At 40.0% G+C, this 24999-nt stretch overlaps 1 protein-coding gene across 1 annotated transcript in view; it reads right to left on the bottom strand.

Annotated features, from left to right (window-relative positions):
* PHTF2 (putative homeodomain transcription factor 2) overlaps positions 1–23760 on the bottom strand; it is a 57432-nt gene extending 33672 nt beyond the window's left edge. The window contains exons 1-6 of the mRNA XM_064141459.1: positions 23689–23760; positions 11580–11636; positions 7132–7201; positions 4365–4523; positions 1498–1663; positions 684–848 (exon numbers count right to left, since the gene is read on the bottom strand). Coding sequence (XP_063997529.1) covers positions 684–848; positions 1498–1663; positions 4365–4523; positions 7132–7201; positions 11580–11636; positions 23689–23760 — 689 coding nt within the window. The remainder of the gene's footprint in view (positions 1–683; positions 849–1497; positions 1664–4364; positions 4524–7131; positions 7202–11579; positions 11637–23688) is intronic.
* Between the last annotated feature and the right edge of the window lie 1239 nt (positions 23761–24999).

Raw genomic sequence — 24999 nt, 5'->3', positions numbered from 1 at the left:
TTGCCATGTTTAAGGTGCAGCATGCACAACAAAACATCAGTGTAGTAACTTGCAGTATCCCTTTTCTCAAAGTTTTTTAGGAGCATATTTTGTCTTGCTGTTATCTAGCACTCAGTGTTGTGTGTGCAGCATATCCTGAACACAGACTGCTACAGAATGTTTCTTTAAAAAACTTTTTCACTTCTCAGAGCAATGCATTAGCAGATTGATCATTTGCAAAACAGCTCTGGAATGCAACAGGGTTAGATATTTCTTCCAGTCATTTATAAAATGTACCTTTGATGTTTATTTCTGAAATAAATGCTGTGCCTCTGAGTCCTGAAGGCTTTGCCTTCAGCACAAGTGTGTGGTTTGATAGCAGTGGCAGAATTCAGTAAGAATTCTCTCAGACAATGTAATGAAAGCAAAATTGAAGAGCTGAATTTTCTCTGTGGCCCACACAGTACTTTCACATCCAAATATCATTTAACTAAGAGTTAATTCAACAGCTTTTCAGAATTACTGCATCAGCATTGCCAAATGATAAGAAACAACAGATTAGCACACGTTAAAACACTGAGATGAGTTTACTACTAAGGACAAAACCTAGATCAACAAAGACTTAATCATTACATCAATGTTTACTTATTCGGAAAAGGGATAGTGCGTCTCTCACACATACATAGCCTTGAATAAATACAAACCCTGATAAAAAGAAAGCAGCATGCCAGATATCTCTGAAGACAGCGCCAATACTGCAAGAGGTGCTTGTACCGTAGCTCTGCACTGTTCCCTCCTGTGTGTTATCTGTGGTACTAGAGCCATCTCCTTCCCTATGTACTTCCAAATGTGCTGCTTTCCTTAATTTCCTTCATTAGAAGAGATTAAAATTGGAAGGTAGCTTTAGAAGTGCAGTCTACTAGTTTTGTAATGTGTTCAGCAGTTTAAGCATGCAAAAACAAGCAAGATTTCAACATTTTGCTAAAGCTTTATCATGTCTATTTAATAAATTTCATTTAATAGAAGGAAGCATAACACTTATTATCACAAAATTTAAACTCAAAACACACTTCTCATCATAAGAGGCTTAAGACTTGAAAAATTCACTACCGCAGTCTTTCCCATTGTAATGAGACCACTCACTGTAGCAAAGCATACTCAGTGAAGTGCTGGAAGATTCAAGTTTTCTTTTAATGTATGTTTCCCAGAGAAACCCTTAGTCAGTACTGCAGAGTTCTAAAACTAAATTTGTTGTAGTATAAACACTGTCACTCCACCACTGCTTAGATACAAACTGTTCTGAGGCAAAATGTCATTTTCAATGCATTAAAATTCAAATATAACAACACAGGAAACAGTCAATGTGTAAAAGAGCACCAATTAAACACCCATTTTGAAGTTCTGGATCAAAACAGAGCAGCAATCTATCATATTTTGCAAAGCAGAGACTGTAAACAGTGACCATTTTTTTTTGTGCATGTTCTTCAGTATAACAATGCTAAAAGGTAAGTACTTTACCTTCTTCTTTTACCCCCTGTGCTGGGAGGTGGCTTAGGAGTTCGTGTTGAAACAATCTGACAATGCACAGTTCCAAGGAGCAACATCAGCCATACTGGCCCAATTACTTCAGTCAGAGGTATATTATGTGGGCTTTGGGCTGTATAGAATAACACCACAGCAGCAACTGCAAAAGGAGAGAGATGAAGTTGAGTTCATAGAATCACAGAATGTCAAGGGTTGGAAGGGACCCCAAAAGATCATCCAGTCCAACCTCCCTGCCAGAGCAGGATCACCTATATCAGATCACACAAGAATGCATCCAGGCAGGTTTTGAATATCTCCAGAGAGGGAGACTCCACAATCACCCTGGGCAGCCTGTTCCAGCGTTCTGCCACCCTCACAGTTAAAAAAATCCTCCTCATGTTTCAATGAAACTTCCTATGCTTCAGCTTCCATCCATTGCTCCTTGTCCTGTCATCAGGCATCACCAAGAAGAGCCTGGCTCCATCCTCCTGGCACTCACCCTTTACGTATTTATAAACACTAATGAGGTCACCCCTCAGTCTCCTCTTCTCCAAGCTCAAGAGCCCCAGCTCACTCAGGCTCTCTTCCTCAGAGAGATATTCCACTCCCTTAATCATCTGAACTATCTCAAGCAGTTCTATGTCCTTCTTGAACTGGGGGGGGGCAAGAACTGAACACAGTACTCCAGATGCAGCCTCACAAGGGCAGAGTAGAGGGACAGGAGAGCCTCACTTGACCTGCTAGCTACACCTCTTCTAATACACCTCGGAATGGCATTGGCCCTCCTGGCCACAAGAGCATATTGCTGGCTCATGGGCAACCTCCCATCAGCTGGGACCCCTAGATTCTTTTCCCCTTGGCTGCCTGCCAACAAGGGAGTTCTTATTTGAAATGTCTGAAATGGATCACTTATTACATGGCATTTTAATCCAATCCATGTAATTTTGAGAGGAAGGAATTATAATTGCAATGAAAGAGGGCATTTACATTAGTTACTTCATTAATTTACAGGACTTCATGAGTTTACTTTATAAGCATTCCAATTTACTTTTTAAAAAAGATTTTAAAGCTTGACAGTTAGTTCACAATTTACCTTTTAGTGTTTTAAATAGTTTTCTTATATTACAATATTTAATATAATTCACTGATTTCCAGCATTTTTTAATTCACTACCTCAGAAATATCTGAAATGTTTTTGTGAACATAAATTCAGCAGTTCATAAATCCCAAAATATCTGAGAGAGAAAAAAAAAGTTAAATACAAGATAAATCTGTATTGAATGTCCTATAAAGTTGCTTACACTGAAAATCTTCACTTTCACTATTTGGCTGCTTTTAAAGTTCTCCTGAAGGCTCCACAAAAGAAATGTGGGATGTTTTAAAAACAGATTTAAGAATGGGAACATAACAGGTTACCATCGGTGTCTTACTCAGCATAAGCCACCTATGAACACAGCAACAAATGAACTGTAACTGCTGATGTCCATGACAACACTCCTTAAGCACCTAGCTTGGAAATGGGGGTAAGGAGAAGTTTTTGACAGGAGGCCATAGGAATACTTGCCAATATTTCAGGTTTTGCAGCCCTGGCATTGTGAAACTTGATTTCTAACTGCTGACATCATCACACAAGAGGCACTGTTGTCTTTTTTTAACTCCATTTCCTGTTTTAAATACACTTTTCACGTGATTCACAGCTGCAAGGACAGATGGCAAAACTAAAAAAGTAATGTTGCCTTTTAATTGGATTTCAGTGGAAAACTTATCAGTTAATGCACTTCTTGGGATATTTAAACTGTTCCAAATTTTCATTAACCTTCTGTTCCATTTGTAGTACACACTGCTGATAGAGACACACTTAGATACTGACTCACTACACCACTTCTTTTTCCAATTTTCCTCTTATGTGTTACAAATAATTAGCCATAAAATCAGATTATTACAACTCAAGACTGTGCATCCTGAGAGAGTGTACAAGCTACAAATTCACTGCCTCTGATGTGACAAAGTAACACACAGAAAAAGACAACTGGAAACTGGTCAGACAGATCATCCTACCAGGCTGCACAAGCTGCAGGCACCTTGGCAGGTTTGGCTTTGCTTGCTCTTTATCAGCTCTTGATCTGCACAAGTACCAGAGAGACTGACAAAACACACTACCTAAGCCAAAGCTTTCTTTGGTATTGCTCACTCCCAAACTATACTAAGCAGTCCTGGCAAGCTAAACTATAGAGAGTGATGACAAACTAACAAGTGTGCTAAATGCTGAAGCAAACTTTTGAGGACATTCCTAAATTTTCAGTGTGTTCCTTTATACAGATACATATATAAAAGAAATGTTAACCAACAGAGTTGGCACTGTGTCATTCCAGTATTTTCAGAAAACACTGGAATGAATCTTAACTGTAGAAAGTGAACCAATTAAGACAGAGCAGCTTCCATATGGTTAAGACTGGCAGTCACTTGAAGTTGGGCCTATGATCATCTGGCATTGTTTAGCCTGGAGGAGGCTCAGGGAGGACCTCATTGGTGTCTACAACTATCTGAAGGGAGGCTGTAGCCAGGTGGGGGTTGGTCTCCTCTCTCAGGCAACCAGCAATAGAACAAGGGGACACAATCTCAAGTTGTGCTGGGGGAAGTACAGGCTGGATGTTAGGAGGAAGTTCTTGACAGAGAGAGTGATTTTCCATTGGAATGGGCTGCCCAGGGAGGTGGTGGAGGCACCGTCCCTGGAGGTGTTCATGAAAAGACTGGATGAGGCACTTAGTGCCATGGTCTAGATAGGGCTGGGTGCTAGGTTGGACTGGATGATGTTGGAGGTCTCTTCCAACCTGGTTGATTCTATGATTCTATGATTCTACCTTGCAGAAGATAAAGAACAAGCAGCCAGAAAAAGATGACCCTCGATGTTACTTGTAGCCACCACCTGTAGAAGAATGGAAAGAAAACAACTCTCACGATTCCTTTGCGGGTCAGAGAGGTCCAAGGACTTTCAGGTTTTGCTTTAGCAAAAGCAGATCCTTAAAAAAAAAAAAAAAAAGGGTATGTTATTGTTATAGTTAAAAATAATTTTTATTGTTCAGTAGCAGAGTAGCTAAGATAATTATTGCACATAACTATTCGACAAATTTCATACATCCACCATTTCACTATGTCCTCAATCCAAAATTTGCACAAAATGCTGGTGTCATTGTGAATGCCAATACCATGGAATTTCTACAAATACTAAGATTTGAGAAAGTGTGAATAACAAAAGATTGCTGTTTCTAACCATGTCAAAATTGTTTTTAAATAATTTAATAAAAAATTTCATCGAAGTATCAGAAAAACAATATGAAGCAGCAGGAAGTCTTATGAAAACCCTACATGCCTGTGCAGGCACTAAAGAGCCTTCTTCTCAACACAGCAAAGGGATCTAAAACATCAACATCTGTAAAATGCTCCAGATGTGTCATTCAAGTAAACAGAATAAGTCTCAGAAGTACAGCTACCTGTCCAACCGGGGGCTAGCCTAGGAGCAGGAAAGCCAGTCAATAATTTATCTTTGTCTCTTCTTCTACATCATCTTTTACCTCACTCATTCAAAATGTCCTTTCTCTCCATTTCTTTTGATTCTGGCAAATTCCCAATAGAAAACTGCAGCATTTACTCTCTGGGGGTGTGAAAATTACATCAAGGCTACTTCTCTGAGAGGGCAACTACTGTGTGCTGCTATGCTACTCCCCAGAACTGGCATTGCTGAGCTCTGTGCTGGCACAGAGTGCACTGTTAGTACTGGAACTACATTAAATGCCCATTTAGACATCTGTGCAGAGCAGCCATTTAAATGTTATTCCTCCATATCACTATATGGAAGTGGCCTGCTGCTGTTCCTTAATTCCTAACAACCTTTATTTTTAACTTCTATTTCTTTCAATTTCAATTGTTATTTGATTTTGTTTCTTTCTCTCCTGTGCCCATTTTTGAAAAGTTCTATTGTTAGATGATGTTATAAAAGGTCATCTGCTCAAGAGACAACGGCAGGAGGTGGAGCCCAAATAAAACCCTGCTGAGATTCTTCTAGATCCATCACTGAAGCCATGAGCCCATTAAAGGCCCAACTCCACAAACCAGGAGAGTGGCACAAGGGCAGGCAGAATCAGAACTGTCTCAGGAGAACCATCAGTTCCCCAGGTATGAAACCAACACCACAAGTCACTGGTAGCTGCTCTCCAAATCACCTTTCAGAAGAAAAGGGGTTATTGGCCAGGGGTGTGGGACTCATTATGGAATGCAAAGGAAAAGCAGCTCTCATTTTACAGGACTTATTATGGGATGTTTAAGGAAGAAACCAAGGGAGAGGTTTAGGTGATTTGAGGAGGAACAAGTATGGGGAAATGGAGTGGTACAGGGAGTAAAAAGAGACTGGTCAAGCATAACTAGCTGCTTCTTAAGAGTTTGCTGCTGCTACAGCCATGCCATGCACCTGACCAGTGCAAATCATAGAACGGTGTAGGTTGGAAGGGACACCAAAGATCATCCAGTTCCAAACCCCTGCCTAAGGCAGGGACACCTCCCACTAGAACAGGTCGCTCAAAGCCTCATACAACCTGACTTTGAACATCTCCAGGGAGGGAGCATCCACAACCTCCCTGGGCAACCTGTTCCAGTGTCTCACCACCCTCGCTGTAAAGAACTTCTTCCTAAAATCTAGATTAAACCTCTCCTCTTCCAGTTTAAATCCATAGTCTGTAATTCCTTCCAGTTTGATTCCTTTAACTCTCTCCTGGACAGGGGCTGGTCTGTTTTGAGAGTATGCACCCTTAGCAGACTGAATGCCAGAACCTGGAATCAGGTATAAGAGCATGAGTGAGGGTGGGAGAGGGGACAGATGTTGACAATGCCAACAACATGTAGGTGCTAGCAGGATCAATCCAACCCAAGTGGTGAAGCCATGAAATGGTCTGGGAACACAGGTGTGAGCAGGTACCTATACAGAGCTCTGAGTGGGATGGTGCCTGTGTATCTCTAAGGGCCAGAGCACAGCAGGGTGCTTTGGTTAATTCAAGAATTAATTCAAAGAGCACTACCTGGAATGGATTCTGGAGGCTGTGCTGGCTGCTGGGCTTATAGGAAAAAAACCTCAGTGATATTTTCCCAAGCTTTCACAAAGCGTGAGAGAAACTATATACAGATAAAAATAAAGAATAAATAAAGACTTTTTGAATAGAATCATATCATCTGACCTTCTGTTGATGATTTGTTATTTACAATGGGCAAGGCATAGTCAAGGATTATAGAACTGTTGCTCTCCAGGAATTTCAGTATAACCTTTCTCCTAGATGTCAGATGATCTCGAAGAAGTCAAAATGCCTGATTTCTCAACTACTATCTTTGATCCATTATGATCTACACACTTTTTTTTCCCCAAAATCTAAATCTATCTAACAAAAAAACCAAATCAAGTCTTTAAGACTTCAGTTTAATCAGAAGCCATCTTTTTAAAACGTTTCCTATTCATCTTTGTAGAGAGGAGTTACATAGGCATGGTTGGTTGGAGTTTTTCAGTACTTACACTTTTGTTACCATACACAGGGTGGCAGTTATTTTGATACTGAGAAATACAGCTTTTTCTATCTCAGGACATACCTCTTACAAGATCAACATCTATGAGGTCTGGTTTCACATGTCCTGTTTTCTTTGGTTTGTTTCTCAAACCCTGTAATAGATAAATGCTATTAAAATAAACTCATGCAGATGACAGACAGGACAACAGAAAAAGTACTGATGTGGTCAGTAATTGTATTTAACCTCTTCTGTTTTGAATATTCAGACAAATATGTCAACTTCATTGATTTCAAACAGTATAAACATTCCATGAAACAAGGCACAGCAAATGCCTTTTTACACACTTTACAATCTCACCAAAACCCAACCAATTACTGACCCATTAGGTAATTTTCCAAACATGGTTAAGGACTAAGCATTCATCCCCCATGGCTTAGAGTTATGCAGAAAACACAGGCACACACTTGCAAGAATTAGTAATACATTTTTATTAAGCTTCCAGAATTTTTGCACCAAATTACTTTCCTGAATAGCTTTTCTCCTTAGATGCCTAAACTGCACAAATTGCAGCTCTTTCATTCAAAACCTGGACAGCGAATCATGTTGTAATGCAAGCCGTACTAAACAGCAATGTCAGAAATCCAAATTCTAGTAAAGTACTGCATTTTTCTTAATAGTGACTCTAGATTAGCCTATTTAAAAGAGGAAAACCCCAAACTCCACACAAGAGGAAAGCAGCAGGGAGGAAAAAGTAAGCTTATATCATCTTTTAGAAACAGCACTGAAGAGCCACACTGTCTTGCAAAGTTTTCAAGTTCATTTCTAATGATAAAATGTGATGCTGCGCTCTCAGGCCTCAAAGACAGTTGTGTTTATTCTGATTCCTTTAGATTAGGCTCTTGGTCATACTACACAATGATTCCACAGAGCATAATTCACTCAGAGTAAACAGAATACTTAAAAAAAATATATCAAGAAGAAATGGTATTATTATGTAAGGTGTTTAATTGTTTTCATTCAAAAAACAGTTTAATTCACTGATGATCTCTAGATTTCCACCACTTTCATATTTTATCCATGTGTAAAAACATAGATGGCTTAAATGCAAACATTCAATTCAGATGAAATTATAATGAAAGATCAGTGAATGTTAATTTTCCAAGAGTACCAAGCAAATTGTCAAATACAGAGTGCAGCTCAGGCTACTTCTCACATCTAGATTCATCTGGATTTTTCATGCTACATTAATAAAGATAAGTAAAATTAATCAAACTGTTCACAACAAATTAAATATATAGTCATCACCTGATGCATCTATTAGAAAAATGAGCTTGCTTGCAACAAACCAGAACTAACACATGGAAGTGAAACATTGATATGGCAGAATATGCTCTGATGACAACAGAGAAAGCCAGTTGTACTGTAGACTTCAGCACCGTAGAGAGTTTAGCGTGCAAGGTCTTTACTGAACAGCAGTCTTCAAACTGAAGTAATTTTAGGTGGAATGAGAAAACAAACTTATAATCAGAACTGAAAATTATTATTTTGGAATCAGCTACAGATGCTTGTGAAGCCTTGCATAGGTGAGTCACTCCATTACATTAAAAAAACTGAGGAATGCTGAATGATATAACTATTTGCAAATGTGTTACTGCCTATGGAGCACAAGGGTTGAAATTGTCACTGAAGATGCACGTGCCTCTTAGAAGAAATAATCCTCTGGAAACACATGTACAGTTCTAGGAAAAAAAAATACCACTGTGGCTAAAAACATGTTTTCAATTTAAAGAAAGAATTCTTTTAAAATGTAGTAATAATAATAATAATTAACTATACAATTTGATGCACCTTCCCATGGAAAAAGAATAAACAGTGACATACTGTTTAAAAACTCCTTTGGTCAGCTCTCAAATGCTTTCATGGACTACACTGAATTGGTTCTATGTTTTGCCACATGTAGTGAAATAATTCCATTCATTAAGATGCAATTGCTCCACTCTTTTAATGCATCACAAGTATTTGCGATACATCCCCTGTACTCAGCACTGCTCAGGCCACACCTTGAGTACTGTGTCCAGTTCTGGGCTCCTCAATTCAAGAGAGATGTTGAGGTGCTGGAATGTGTCCCAAGAAGGGCGACAAAGCTGGTGAGGGGCCTGGAGCACAAATCCTATGAGGAGAGGCTGAGGGAGCTGGGGTTGTTTAGCCTGGAGAAGAGGAGGCTCAGGGGGGACCTCATTGCTGTCTACAACTACCTGAAGGGACATTGTAGCCAGGTGGGGGGTGGCCTCTTCTGCCAGGCAACCAGCAACAGAACAAGGAGACACAGTCTCAAGTTGTGCTGGGGGAAGTATAGGCTGGATGTTAGGAGGAAGTTCTTCCCAGAGAAAGTGATTTGTTATTGGAATGGGCTGCCCGGGGAGGTGGTGGAGGCACTGTCCCTGGAGGTGTTCAAGAACAGACTGGATGAGGTACTCAGTGCCATGGTCTAGTTGACTGGCTAGGGCTGGGGGATAGGTTGGACTGGATGATCTTGGAGGTCTCTTCCAACCTGGTTGACTCTATGATTCTATGATAACAAATATCTGAGTGCTTCAAACTCATGTTAATCACAAATGAAAATATTCAGTGTTTCATGCTGTTCAGGCCCACCTGGTTAGTTCATAACATTTGTTTTCTGCACCCAGTATCAGGTTGGTGAGACTCCAGGGAGGTTGTGGATGCCTCCTGCCTGGGGGTGTTCAAGACCAGGTTGGATGAGACCTTGAGCAGCCAAGTCTAGTTGAGACTCAATTGGCTGGGAGGTTGTACTAGATGATCTCTGAGATCCCTCCCAACCTAAGCTGTCCTAGGATTCTATAATTATAACAAAGTCAATGAAGTTTAATTGAAAATGCTTTAAAATGCTATTACTGTAAAAATTCTTTTGGAAAAAAAAATAAAACTAATCTTAATAGATTCTACTATAGCTCTAACTAAGCAATACCTTTATGTAATATCAGAATCAGATTTTCTACAAAAGTATGATTTTTTAGTTAATTTTTAGTTAAGTTCATTTATGAACAGTACTGTAGTAGCTTTGATATTAAAGCACCATTGTGCAATCCTTGAGCTTAGTGGCCTGTTTGAGTGTTGCTGTTGTTACACGAAGCTGAGTCCACAGAAGCTCCTATGGTCATCATCATTAATTTCTTAGTTATTGGGCTCCAGTCAATGGGGATGCAATAGGAATAAGCACAAGGTATGCTGTCATTTGCAATCAGTTATTGGAATAATGTCCTAGTGTACAGTCATTATAACAACATCTGTCATAATGGTAAGCAGTTTTCATGGTTATGGGAAGGACGCTGACAGCAAGTACCAGGCTTGGCTCTCAGTTGGAAATAAGCTGTCCTGATGTCCAAGCAGGTCTCTGAAAGCATCTCCTGCGCATGCCAGACAAATGGCACCGCAGGACACAAATTTCCTGCGACAGCTCCTGCCCGTGCTAACAAGAGTCATTCAGGCTGCAGCTGATGCTTGCAGATGCCCTGGGCGCCTCCGAGCAGCCCGCCTTGCCTGGCACCCACCCTGCCGCTCGCCCGGCATATTCCGAGCAGCCGGCGGTGGGGCAGAGCCGGGAGGACAGCGTCGGGAGACAGATCCTACCACAGCCGCCGTGCCTTAGATTTAAAATCCCATCCACTCCGGCTTCAAAGTTAATCTGTAGAGTGAAGCCTGCCATTCCAAGTCGGGAGCGGTTTCCCTGCAGTGCTAACAAGTGCCTCCGGCACACCCTGCTTACCCATTTAACTGCTGGGCAGGGAAAAAAAACACCCTAAGGGAAACTAAAGCAATGGACATTTGTCCGGTGTTAAGCAATGCCTTGAAACTCAAGCAGAAATAGCATACCTCCTGTGTGCAGTATTTGAAGGAAAAAGAAAGGTTAATTGCAAGACAATGTTAACTGAAATGAACTTCAACATTATGGAGTACAACATTAAATATAGATTGTTTGCTTCTTTTTCTCCAAAGCAGTTTAGCAATGTAGCAGACATTGATGACACTGTTAGTTAAACCAAAATGCAAAGAACACTGTTAAACTGCTTGTTCAGGAAAACAAAGCCTGGAGTACTTACCAGTCTAATAAACTGTACAAAACAATGACAGCATCATAAAGGAGGAAAAGTAAACTGCAGGTATAAGGTAACTAACTGAAAGCAAAGAGAGCTCAGATAACTGACATCAGAATTAGAACACAAAAGTGAAAGACAGACATACTAAAACAACTAAGCCCTGGCTTAAGATAACTGAAAAGAAAAAAAAGGTACTGAGATATAGAGAGATGTAGCAGGCTCAGTGCTGCAGTGTTACTGCTTATGTGCAATAAATAGAGCATGGTATGCTAGCTATGTTTGGCTACACACCAGAAGTCTGGTTTTACTTTACCAGTATTAAATACCACCACACAGAGGGTAAATTACATCAGCATACACAACCACAGACAGCACGCCCAGTAACTACCTCCCAAAAGGTTGAAATGTTATTACCTTGATTTCTCTTTGCTCTACCGATTTTTCCCATATCTGTTGATCATATGCGCCAATCTAAAAAGAAAACACACACACAAATCCACATTAGGTTTTACAAGACAGTGCTCAAACAAGATCAGTCAGTCTTTAGTAAGACAAGTATGAAGACAATAGGCTATTTCCTTGGGGAAACTTATTCACAAACAAATCTTGATCTTCTCCATTCCGTCTTGGCTGGACTGGATGTGGCTGATCTGTAAATGACTTGTGCCAGAGGGGAGAGGTCAGCAAGAAGATATCCTCAGCCTCATGCCATGACTTGTGCAGGCCAGAGGACTGGAACATCACACTTCCCCCACCTTAGGCTGGGATTCCGGTGAGCTTACTGACAGGGAGCCGACCAACACAGCAACAACACTGACACCGTCTTTCAGTTAACTTCAGAGAAGATACCACACAAATCCAGCTGAACTGCTGCCTCCAATTAATTTACTATTTTAATAATAACTTCTCCATATATTTTCTGTTCCACATCTACAGCTAGATCTCTTTTAGCTTTATCTCTTAAGACTGTGCAGTAACAAAATATATGGTGAGGCTGGTAATCAACTAGATCAAAACCCAGGAAAAACCCTAAGAATATCAGAAAAAGGCACTTTTCATGCTGAAACTCTGATGAAATAATGTTCCTGGTAGACCTACTCCCAAATTCGTTCACTCATTAAGCTGCTAGGCTATTTATGATACTCTTCAAAGGATCTAGTTTTGTCTAAATGTAAACTAGTTTTATTAAAAATGTAAATAAAAAGTAAATATTTTCTCTATCTACCTATAGAAAGACTAAAGGTTGATCCTGAGAGCACATCTTAAAATACTAACAAGAAGATCAATTTTGGTGAGTTCTGCCACTTAACCATCAAGACTAGTGACTAGAGTTAATTTAAGAAATCACTGCATACTGGTTTATACAAGAAAGCCAGTTTGAGACTGTCAGATATTCTGACCTTAAACCTAAGAAAATTCAGATGTAATATGAGGTGGTAAGAACAAGACAATATATGAAAGCTTTGTGAGAACTTATCACAGATAATCCAAGGGCCAGAACACTGCTGTGAGGATAGGCTGAGGGAGATGATGTTGTCAGTCTAGAGAAGACTCTCAAGGGACCCCTCAGAGATGCTTTAAATACCTGACGGGATGCTACAGGGAGGCTGTAGAGGGACTTTTCATAAGGATGTCTAGCAACAGGACAAGGGGGAAGAGTTTGGAACTGAGGGAGTAGGGTTATACTGGATCTTAGGAAGAAGTTCCTCAGTACAGGGGTGGTGAGATGCTGGAATAGGTTGCTCAGGGAGGATGTGGATGCCTCCTCCTTGGCTGGAGGTGTTCAAGGTCAGATTGGATGAGAGCTTCAACAGCCAAATCTGAGAGGCATCCCTGACCACGGTGGGAGTAGATGATCTCTGAGGTCCCTTCCAATCTAAGACATTCATTGATTCTTTGATCATGAGATTGCTTTGAACCCTACACAAATAGTGCAGACAACAGTCTGTAATGGTCTCTTTTACTGGTGTCAATTTGAAAATCTTTCCATTCTAGAAGTTCTCCTAAGATATATGCACACATAGAGACTGCTGGGTATCTGTGGTTTGATTCATACCACAAACTGAGCAGTTAAACGCAAGATCACTTCTAGGTCCTAAGGGAGCGACAGATGCACTTCTGGAGATTCAAAGTCCCTTTGCTGCCTGTGCAAAGAGGTGATACAAGCAGATTAGTCCAAACACCTGACAAGAGAGACAGAAGGAATCCTTGGCATTTGAGAGACTTGCTTCAATTCAGCCTTAATGCAGGAGGATGAGTTCTCATCCCAGTTTACAAACTGCAGCAGACATAAAAGGCCCAAGCATGCAAGCGCATAGGTCTTCAACCAAAAATCATTGTCGTGGTTTGTCTCTTACTATTCCAGTCTTATATCAGGAAATGCAATTAAAATTTTATATAATAAAAAAACCCTCAAACCCCAAGGTCATTGTTAGTTTAAAAATGTACCTTTTCACTGATCCCTCAGTGGGGGATAAAAAAAACCCAAACAAAACAAAACCACAAAAAAACAAACTAAACAAACAAACAAAAAAAACCCAGAAAAATGTAAGATTTAAGCTAGAACAGTCCAAAGCATAGCTAAAATTTTAAGTGAGAAGAGTGAACTGAATTACTTAATTGCCCATTCTCAAATTTAAATCATGTTTCCCATTCAGAAGAACTAAGCAACAAAACAATTCCTGTAGTTTGCTACCTTAAAATGTCAGGGGTTTTTTGTTGGTTATTTTTTTTTTAATCTACTGGCTTTTTGATAATAATAAATACTTCGCATTTCTCATTTGGGAGAAAAATGTAGGTTGTGGAAAGTAATTAGAGAGTTAGGTACTGTACTGGGCAGAGTTAAGCACTTGCTACAATTAAAGTAACTACACAAAGGAAGTTTAAAAGCTAACTCCACCAAGATAACAGCTAGCAATTAAAAAGTCTCTTGAATAAGCACTCCACCCAGACACTGATACCTGATTATGCTGCCTCTCCTGAAATACATTTTAAATCAAACTTTGGATCTTCCTGTTTCTCATGACATTTACTGCAGCAGCCCTGAATGAGGGTTCTGTGCTCTAAAATATCATGTCCTCCCCTCCTCACTTCCAACAACCACTTCTTCCCACAGACACAGAAAAGGGGATGCATGTCTCGATTATGCAAGAAACCAATGCAGAAGGAAGCCTCTGTGCCAACAAAGCTGCACAACAAACTTGATTATTCCTAATTCCAAGCATAGCTGAAATTGGTGTAGAGTTGAGTCTCTAAAAGAAGTTTCTTCTTTCAGGCAAACAACAGTTCATTTGTTACAGGAATTCTGGGAAACAGAACCCAGAAGACATATGTGACAAGGCAGTTGGCAGATGTACAATCTGAGTTACTTATATTTTCTTACAAACATGTCTTCTCCCTCAAGGTTAGGTAGCAGCTTCCTTCTCCAGAGACAGGAAGTAGGGATTTTGCCTTTCAGATTGTTCTTTAAAGATTGCCCAATAACACAACACTTCCCACAGTAGGATGATAAAACAACTTTAAGGGGAATGGCCTTTTACAACTGTTTTATTAGACTAGAGAATCTGGGAAATCACTTTTGATTAGCTTTAATTAGTAAATCTGAGCATAGGACTATTAAGTAAAGGCATACTGCTGCAAACTGAAAAGAGCTAAGAGGATAACTACAGATACCAACTAGCATTGCAGTCTCTTTCTGGTTTGGCTTTTGGTTTGGTTGGTTTTGTTTTGGGTTAGCTGATTGTTGTGGGAGGGTTTGTTTTGTACATTTGGGGAGCGGTGCGGGGGGTTGTTGCATTTTTTTTTCTTCAAATCTACCTTATTTCACCTCTTTTAATTAAGACCTAGAAGCACTTTATGAAGCAAGCTAAGGTGCTCAGCACATCAAAGCTACAAAATTTCACTTCTCTCCACGTGCATCAATGCCCCTCTACACTTCCCTTGGAAATGTATCAGAAGGAAACACATGAAAGCGAAGGCATCACTATAAAGTAGCATGCTGGCAACACGTCATTTTCCACTTTCAACAGAAATAGGTAGAACTCGAGTAACTGGAACAAAGCAAGCAAAAACCACAGGCTTTTCCTTCTGTCTTATGTCAGGAAAACACATTTTGTTAAATGTATTTTGCAAAATTCACTCAAAAAGTGTTCTTCTTTGTCAAGCTAAGCTACAACACATCATGATTACCTGAGATGCTAGACTCCTCCATGATAAATTCAAGAATGCAATTTCCCAATGAACTCATGAATGTAAGTTAATACCAGCAAACCTCCCCAGTTTTAAATTATTGAGAACATCTGCCAATTCCACCTTCGAAGAGTTTTTATTTACAAGCATTTGCATCTAAATTACATGTTAAATCTGAAGTTGCCACATGTTTGCATGCAGAACCTAGCTCTTGGCTACTCATGCAGTTCTTTAAATGTGCTGCTGCGGGGCACTGAGAAATCTAGCGCCTAGCAATGCCGAAGAAATCAAGTTTTAAAGGCAAATAAAATGAAGGAGTAACCTTCTACAGATAAGATCTTTGGATTGGAAGTGTGAATGAATTTAAATATACACAACTTTGATCAAAGCAAGCTCTCCCACAACATGCAACTGTCTTCAGGGCTCCTACACAAGTATTTGTTTGAGAATCATAGAATCAACCAGGTTGGAAGAGACCTCCAAGATCATCCAGTCCAATCTATCCCCCAGCCCTATCCAATCAATTAGACCATGGCACTAAGTGCCTCATCCAGTCTTTTCTTGAAGACCTCCAGGGACGGTGCCTCCACCACCTCCCTGGGCAGCCCATTCCAATGGCAAATCACTCTCTCTGTGAAGAATTTCTTCCTAATATCCAGCCTATACCTACCCTGGCACAACTTGAGACTGTCCCCTCTTGTTCTATTGCTGGTTGCCTGGGAGAAGAGGCCACCCCCCCACCTGGCTACAATGCCCCTTGAGGTAGTTGTAGACAGTAATAAGATCACCCCTGAGCCTCCTCTTCTCCAGGCTAAACAGGCCCAGCTCCCTCAACCTCTCCTCATAGGGTTTGTGCTCCAGGCCCCTCACCAGCTTTGTTGCCCTTCTCTGCACATGTTCCAGCATGTCTTGTGCCTGGAACCACCTAACTAACATGAAGGTCCCAACCAGCTCAAGTACCTATGTACTGCTGAACCCACCAACTCACCTGGAGTCTCATCCATTGTAGCTTCAATTTCTGTAGTATCCTTCAAAGAAACTTTACAGTAGAAAATGCAAGGGTCCAAAAACTGTCCAATTTTAGAGTACAACAATAAGCAGTGCTTTTAAAATCTGTCCAAGACTCAGTGCAGGACTGTTTGTGTAGCAGCTTGTCACTGATATTTTCAATTAATTCAGTCCAGATAACAACTGGATATAGATTTTTTTTTTTTGCAAGCCATTCCACATAGTATCCCAATTTTTATCTGAATTATCACAGAAATTTGCTCTAATTTAATTTCTATTAAGATTTGGCAGAAAATAAATTAACACAAAAGTCTTCCCTGATCTTTTTACAATTATTCTTTAATTCAAGTTAGATAACAAAGCCCATCTTATAATATAAATGTGACTTTCATCACCAAACATCAACAGCAACAAAAACCTCTTGTAGGCAATTTAGAACAGATTACAGATACAACAACTGTGGTATAACCTACCTGCAGCAGAACTAGATAAACTATCATAGGTTATTCTATGCACATTTAGTTTAAATCATGCATGCCAGGCCTCCTCAACGCCAAGATCTCTCCAGGCTATCCAAAACTGTTACCGCTGATACATTGAATTCTCAAGCCCTCATGCCTCAATGAACAGTGAGTAAAGGAGACAGAAGTTCTATTAATTTGTATGTATGTGAAGAATGAACAATTTTCCAAGCAGCTATTAATGTTTTCAGCATATAAGGCAATATATGCAAAGAATGAGAACTCTCACAATGGAAAAGTGAGGGTTTAGCATCCTAAATTAACTAAGCATAATGAACTTTCAAATAGGTTTCCTAGGAAAGACATTTCCCCACAAGTAATTATTTGTCATAAAAAAACCCCAAAACCCAAACCTGACCTTTCTGTGACTTGACATGGCACATGAAGCTATACAATGACACATCTGCCTAAATACCACTGCATTTTCTCCTTCCCAATCTAACATCTCAGAAAGCGTTTCATCACTTTTCTTTATCTAAAATTTGTTTGGCACCCATATGGTTTGGGTTTGTAACATTAACATTAATTAGCCTAAGTAAAAAGTTCAATCCATTGAAAGTACAGCTAACTTGTACTTCCAGTAAAGCCCAGTGTGAAGGGTTTCTGCACTGCCTAGGTGCAGTGTGTTGCTCACAACAAGCCCTATGTGCATCAAGATTGAATTTGAGCTTTGTGAATGACACTGATAGTCACTTTAAGCTAACGTAGTGATGCTATCAACCTGTAGCCCAATACTCACACGGCCTTCCGATTCTAATGGAATCTATCAATATTTCAGGAGCCATTTATAATTTATGCCTAAGCAGACTAGCAAAGATTATAATCCTACGAATACATAGTATTTCCTGCTGGATATTAAAACTTTAATGTCTAGCGATAACGAAACCTGCATGCTAAGGTCTTTAAAAGCTCTTTAAAAACCTCTAAACACTTTTACAAGCAGCATCACAATAGTGTTACAAATCCAAAAGATCAAAGATACTGAGCTTGGTAAATAAAAAACAAAGCTGCTTCCTTGGACTGTCTACAAAAGGAACTAAGACTTTAACACCTCATTAAAATATTTAGAGGCAGGATACTAGCTAATATGCTTTATTAACTTCTACAGTCAAGTATTCTTCAAAACCACATATGATCTCATATATTAATTTTTATATTAATGTGATATAAATTTATATATACACAATACTATTCATTTTTAACTATCTTTTTTTAATGCTTCCTATTTTGTCTTTTTGTTAGGAGGAAGTTCTTCACAGAGTGATTTGCCATTGGAATGGGCTGCCCAGGGAGGTGGTGGAGTCGCCATTCCTGGGGATGTTCAAGAGAGGACTGGATGAGGCACTTAGTGCCATGGTCTAGTTGATTGGATAGGGCTGGGGGATAGGTTGGACTGGCTGATCTTGGAGGTCTCTTCCAACCTGGTTGATTCTATGGTTCTATGATTCAAGTATGCAGTCTCAGATATTAGACACAGAATTTATTGTTTTCTCAAAACTGAGAACAGAATTATTAAGTTACTTTAAGGCCCATTTTACTATTTACATAAACTGATCCCCACTGCAGTAAAGGCAATGGTCTAGTAGCTCAGCAGTACAACTTTCTCTGTTGGTGCACATTTCTGCCATTAGGATGATTTTTTTTTTCCAAATCTTTTGAATTTCCAAGGCAGGGAGAGAGGTGTTCATTATTGTTTATGGTGCAGATGTGGATCACAGAATCACAGAATATTAAAGGTCATAAGTGATCTCAGAGATCATTGGGTCCAACACTCCTGCAAAGCAGGATCACCTAGAGTAGTCAGCACAGGAATGCATCCAGACAGGTTTTGAAAGTCTCCAGAGAAGGAGACTGGACAGCCTCTCTGGGCAGCCTGGTCCAGTGCTCCATCACCCTCAGTGTAAAGAAGTTTCTCCCGTGTTGAGGTGGAACCTTCTATGTTCAAGTTTGTACCCGTTGCTCCTTGTCTTATTGCTGCGGGCCACCTAAAAGAGATTGGCCCCATCCACTTGACACCCACCTCTCAGATACTTATACACACTGTCTCTTCTCCAGATAATCCAAGCTAAGACAAACTCAGCTAATAAGCCACAGTCAGAAATCACTATAGAATAGTTGTGTGCTATTTAGTAATTTAGTCACTTCTACTATTTACTAATTTAGTAACTTTTATACAAAGAAGGAAGGGCACAGAAGAGGTTAAAGCTGTCTATCCTAAAGTGCAGTGCTTTGCATTTAGGACAGCTGAATTGTTACCTCTGATTACTGAAAGATTCTGGGATTCCTCTCCCTTATCAGCCACAGGTGGAGAGCTAAAACCAACTATGCAGAGTAAAAGGAAGCAAATCAGAATTACTAAAGCTTTTTTCTTTTCTGAACAGTTTGAATTGCAACTAATTCTGGCAATCACTGTGGCCTTTCAGTCACTGCACTGGACAATAATTTCACCAAAGCCTACTTAAATGTACTGTTCCTTTCAGAGTACAGCAATACATAATTAAATACTTATTCTACATCTTAATATTTTTTTCTGTATCACTCATTACAGACCTGTTTATTACTCTGAGTAAGGGTTTGTAGATTTTGGCACATCTACTAAAAACATCTTTTTTCATTGCACAATAAAACATAGAGCACGATTATAGACATAAAAATAGTTGGAAATAGTTTTCAGGTTAAACTGAGAGTACAGAAATAACCAACACCTACTTCATGCCATCATCTCCTAGTGACATGAACTGGACAGTAGGGGTACTTCAGGCACTATTTCTTTGGCTTAAGAGGACTAGAGAGCAAAGCCTAAAAAGCAGCACAAAGTGAATGAGATTTCATCTCTCCCATTAATCGCAATTAAGCACAATCACTGAATGATAATATTTAGTTTGACATTTGAAGACAAGTAAAGTCATCATAGAATCACAGATGTTAGAACATCTGGGGGTGATCTAACCCAACCTCCTGTGCAAAGCAGGTCAATCAAGGACTTATCCAGTAAGGATGCCAGTATCTCAAAAAATCAGTAATTTCACACCCTTTATGGGATTCTGTCTCAATGCCAGGCAAACTTTATGTTAAACAGGTTTATGTCCCTTAGCACTACATATACAATTCTTTCAAATTCATCCACAAATGGTAACTCAACCACCTCCCTGCAGAGTCAATTCCAGTTTTTGACAACCCTTTCAGTAAGGAAGTTTCTTCTATTAACCAATTTAAACCTTCCCTGATGCAAATTGAGGCCACTTCCTTGTGTCCTATGACTTGTTACTGGGGAGAAATGACAGGCCCTTACTTCACTCCAACCTCCTCCCAGTCAATTGTGATAAGATCTCATACCAGACAGCCCAAACCTGGAATCAGTGCCCTAGATGATTACCTCCATGAGTTGAAGAGAGGGGAATAATAACTTCCCTTCCCTTGACCCACTGACAATACTTGGACAGTAACTGGTTTGTGTAAGGAATTTAAGAACCTCTGCAACCTCTGCTTGCGCAAAACAAAGCTACTTCAAGATCTAATTGGGAAAAGAAAAACACTCTGGCAGCCTCACTATTCACACAATTCCCTGAAGACCACGAAACATCCAGCAATTTTACTAGCACTGCAATTTCGGTATGAAACCAGCACCCCCCCTTATGCCCCAACCATTTCCACTTCCCACGGCACACTTTCCTTATGCCAGTGCATTCACATGGGTGGCTGAAATATCACAGTATCACAGTATCATCAGGGTTGGAAGAGACCTCACAGATCATCAAGTCCAACCCTTTACCACAGAGCTCAAGGCTAGACCATGGCACCAAGTGCCACGTCCAATCCTGCCTTGAACAGCCCCAGGGATGGTGACTCCATCACCTCCCCGGGCAGCCCATTCCAGTGTCCAATGACTCTCTCAGTGAAGAACTTTCTCCTCACCTCCAGCCTAAATTTCCCCTGGCGCAGCCTGAGGCTGTGTCCTTTGAGAAAAGATGTTACAGTTTCACAAGGCATGATGAAACAATTCAGTGGCCACAGAGCCAGGTTATAAGTCCTCTTTTGCACAAGATTCAGAAACCTGAGTTTTGTTTTACTGAAACAAGACACTGAAGGTGATCCCCACCATTTGGTTAGATGACAATTTGAGTACCCAAACCCAGCACTATGTGGAAGAAAGCTCTTCTAAATATATTACTGCTTGTTTTTTTGTTTGTCAAGTTTTGGCACTTGAAAGGGGACCTTTTTGAAGTGATACAGTTTCAGTATCCAAGTTTTAGATCATATAGACTGACCACTTGGCAAAAACACTCTGGATCACCAATGCATCACATAAATTCAGTGTCAAAAAGGAAGCCAGGTGCTTTCAGGGATTATTATTGTTGTTGTTTGCTCTTTACTAACTTGGCAAGCAAAATCTTGGCTAATAAGTGGTAAAACGCTGACTATTATAGATCTTCAAGCAAAGCAATTAGAACTCTAATTTTGCCCTTTAAAACCATGAGAGAGAAAACATCTCATTTGTTTTATTGTGTCCTTTAACAGCCACACCCAAGGGACACCCAGAACAGTGTGAAGTTGCATTGGCAAAAGTAACTAATATGCAATCAGGTGCAGGATCCAGATTCAATTCATTAAGCTCCACTGTGCCTTCCTCCACAATGATCCCCAAGAGAAGGGACAAAATAATTCTCTCGTGCAGTATTATTACAAAATTTGCATGGAGTTCCCCATTTTAATAGCAAGGCTCCTGTGAGGACTGGAAAACAGAAAGTTGTTAAGGTAAATTTACATATAGTCTCCAAACCAGAAACCAGACCAAAAATTGCACATCTACTTTTATCTGTAAAAATTGCAAGTATTAAAAGAAATTAATGCAAAAAGCTTAAGTTACAAGCAATACAAACAGTATTTTAGATTACTCCTGATTTCATTATGTATAGCACCAGTTACTATCAGTATCAGAAAGGTACACCATCAAGATACTGAAATTGTTTAAAATAACTGTGAGGGTGTCAGGTTTCTTCAGAGGAAGCATTCTAATGGTTTTCTCTTCAAAATTAATCAGTTACCAATCCAAAGCAAGTTCAGTATTCTGGTAAATACACAATCCTAAGGGTACTAAATGTCAAAGTGGATGTGTGTGAATAGTAGTTTGGTAGCTGTCTAGGATCAAAGCAGTTGGTTTGTGCTCAAAAGGAACCTCCCAAGATCACCTAATCCAACAGTCCTGCAGTCAGCAGGGACATCCTCCAACAGTCCCTCTGTAGTTTTTTTGTAGGTACCCTTCAGGCACTGGACAGCCACTATTAGGTCTCTCTGGAGCCTTCTCTTCTCTAGACCAAACAACCCCAGCACCCTCAGCCTATTCCAGAGTGCAGTGCAATCCCTGCCAGTCCCTTTTATTGCAAGAACCAGTGCAGCAGAACATGTTGGAAACAAGCTTGGCAGACCCTGCCTGGCACAAATATCTCAGCATTGCACTCCCCAGTGCAACCAGAAACAAAGCAGAGCTTACTTTATGTTGCTTCCTATGGAGCAGGTGTGCTAGTTTGAAGCAAGCTAGAGTGTTTTGGTGAGAAAAAGTAGATCATAGGCTGTGAAAGGAAAACAATGATGTCTACTTCCCTCAGAGTCTTGCTGAAGAAGAAATGAAAACATTAGATAACACTCTTGCCATTTTGTCTCACGCTCTGCCTTGGGCTTCTGACTGAACTGCATCTCCCTAACCTCACCTTCCACGTGGACTAACCCACCTTTGCTTCTTAACCTCTTGGCTGAACCTCTATTCTTCTTTAGGACTGGGGTAAGGTTGAGAGGGGCAGGGGGAAGGTGCAGGGGTGGTTGAGAGCCCCTCTGGGGACTCACGTTTCTGGGAGGGGAGTTGTGTTTATGTATTACCTTTACCTTGTATATTTCTGTATATAACTGTATATACTGTAAATATCTGCTTGTATATTGTGCTAGCTGTAAATAAATAGCTTCATTTATATTCCCAGAGCCAGCTGAGACTAGTCTGGGTGATTTCTAAAGTGTGGGGGGGCGGGTAACACCCAAACCATCACAGCAGGATTTAGCTATTGGATTTCATACCTTGCAAAATATTCACACCAGCTGGGAACCACGAGCTATCAGTGGAAGCAGGAAAGCCATGTCCATGCAATCTTACACCTCAAACAAGTATCTGAAATCTTACAGTCTAACTTAAAATAACTAAGAATTTATGAGGATACTTTTACAGGACAGCAATCAAGAGCTATGAAGCACTGAGAGCAAAGTACATCTATTTCAACAACAAACAAATTTACATAATACAAAGTCTGGCCTTTTAAACAATTAAGCACATTAGTAAATCATTCTAGTGTGAGAAGCTCGATTTCAGACAATGGTATGACTCATACGAGTAAACTGGGTGTCTGGAAAACTTGCCTAAAGTAGGGTTGGAAGAGCTCAATTGCTTAACTTGAGTTTCATTAAAGAAATACAAAAATGCCTTATTTTAGAGAAATCAACAAATCTCTGAAACTCAGTAGAGAGATGTGAAATAAATATATGCAAAAATACATTAAAACTTAAAACAAATAAACACAGGAAACAAGTTATCTATTCACAGTATCACCAAAGTTGGAAGAGACCTCATAGATCATCAAGTCCAACCCTTTACCAAGAGCTCAAGGCTAGACCATGGCACCAAGTGCCATGTCTAATCCTGCCTTCAACAGCTCCAGGGACGGCGACTCCACCACCTCCCCGGGCAGCCCATTCCAGTAGCCAATGACTCTCTCAGGGAAGACCTTCAATATCTCTAATGGAGCCTCCATCTACCCAAATACATTTTGCTTCTTTATAACGTGACTAAAAATATCAGAAAGTCCACCATATTCCTTTTTAGAGGATTCATACATCTATTCATTAATGTGAAAGTACTTCCCCAAACCTATACTTAATTTTCCTCATTCTAGTACATATGCAAGTCATTCTGATTTGATCAATTCTGACTGAAACCCTGGTTCTCTCTTGTTCCAGACAATGTTTTACTGCCAGAATGTGTCAAGCTTTGATTGCCTTCCACTTGGAATTTCAGCTACCGTTGTGTGAAATCAGCAGATCTAAAAAGCAAGGTAATTGAGACAATATTTTACAACTTGAAGGTAAAAATCTGAAACTGAAAGCAACTATCAGTTCAGCATTTTGCCATCATAATCAATCAAGCACAGGACAGAAATCTATCAAAAACAACCAAAACATATGTATATATCTCTGGTAGCCACTAACCACTAGCATAGCTCTTTCTTTTCTCCATCTTGCAGTTTTTGGTGCCAGCAACAAATCTATGATGAAAAAAATGCCATACCATGTAATATTTAAAAATAAATAAAAAGCAGTTACATGGGTCAAAAAGCCTGGATGGTCCTACAAAAGGATCACACACCACACTACAATGTTCTGCCCCATCTGCATTGTCCAGGAGAATCTTCAATAAATGGGGCCCAAGAAACAACAGTCTAATTCGCATGAACATTTGCAGGAGATGCCACTATTTTGCAGTTCAGCATTTCCCCCAGAGTAAAACCTTCACTTCCTCCTACCAACAGAAGCAAAGCCCGCTCATTTGGCAGACCCCAGTCCATGTGCAGATTGCAATTAAATGTTGTTCATACCATGAAAAAGATTGACAAACGCTTTATACAGGATCTTATCCCTCCTGAAGACACACCAGTCTCTGATGAAGTAACAAATTCACATCTTTGCAACTCCTTGACATAAAGGCAGTGTGAGCAGCCCTATGTTTTAAAAGCCTAAACTCGTAACAGAAGTATTGTCATTGCTATGAATTAAATAAGTGGAAGCATGCACGAAAGCACTATAAAAAACCAACACAAAACAAGAGTTAAAAGAATGACCTGTGCTGATAACTAATCCTGTCAGGAGCAGTGTTCTGGGAAAAGTAAAACTGAGGAATGGGTTGTTTATATCAAGACCAGAAGGCCTGCGCTCTCTAAGAGGAGCACAATGACTCATCAGCAGAAGATCCTGGCTTTCTAACATCAGAAGGATGTTGGTTGCAGCCTATCACATCTGGCACTGTTTTCCCTATCTGATCAACAGGAAAACAGACAAACTTGAAAAAGAAAAGCAGGTAA

Source organism: Pogoniulus pusillus, chromosome 4, assembly GCF_015220805.1.
Source record: "Pogoniulus pusillus isolate bPogPus1 chromosome 4, bPogPus1.pri, whole genome shotgun sequence".
Lineage (NCBI taxonomy): Eukaryota > Metazoa > Chordata > Aves > Piciformes > Lybiidae > Pogoniulus > Pogoniulus pusillus.
This window is presented reverse-complemented; position numbering and strand designations above follow the sequence as displayed.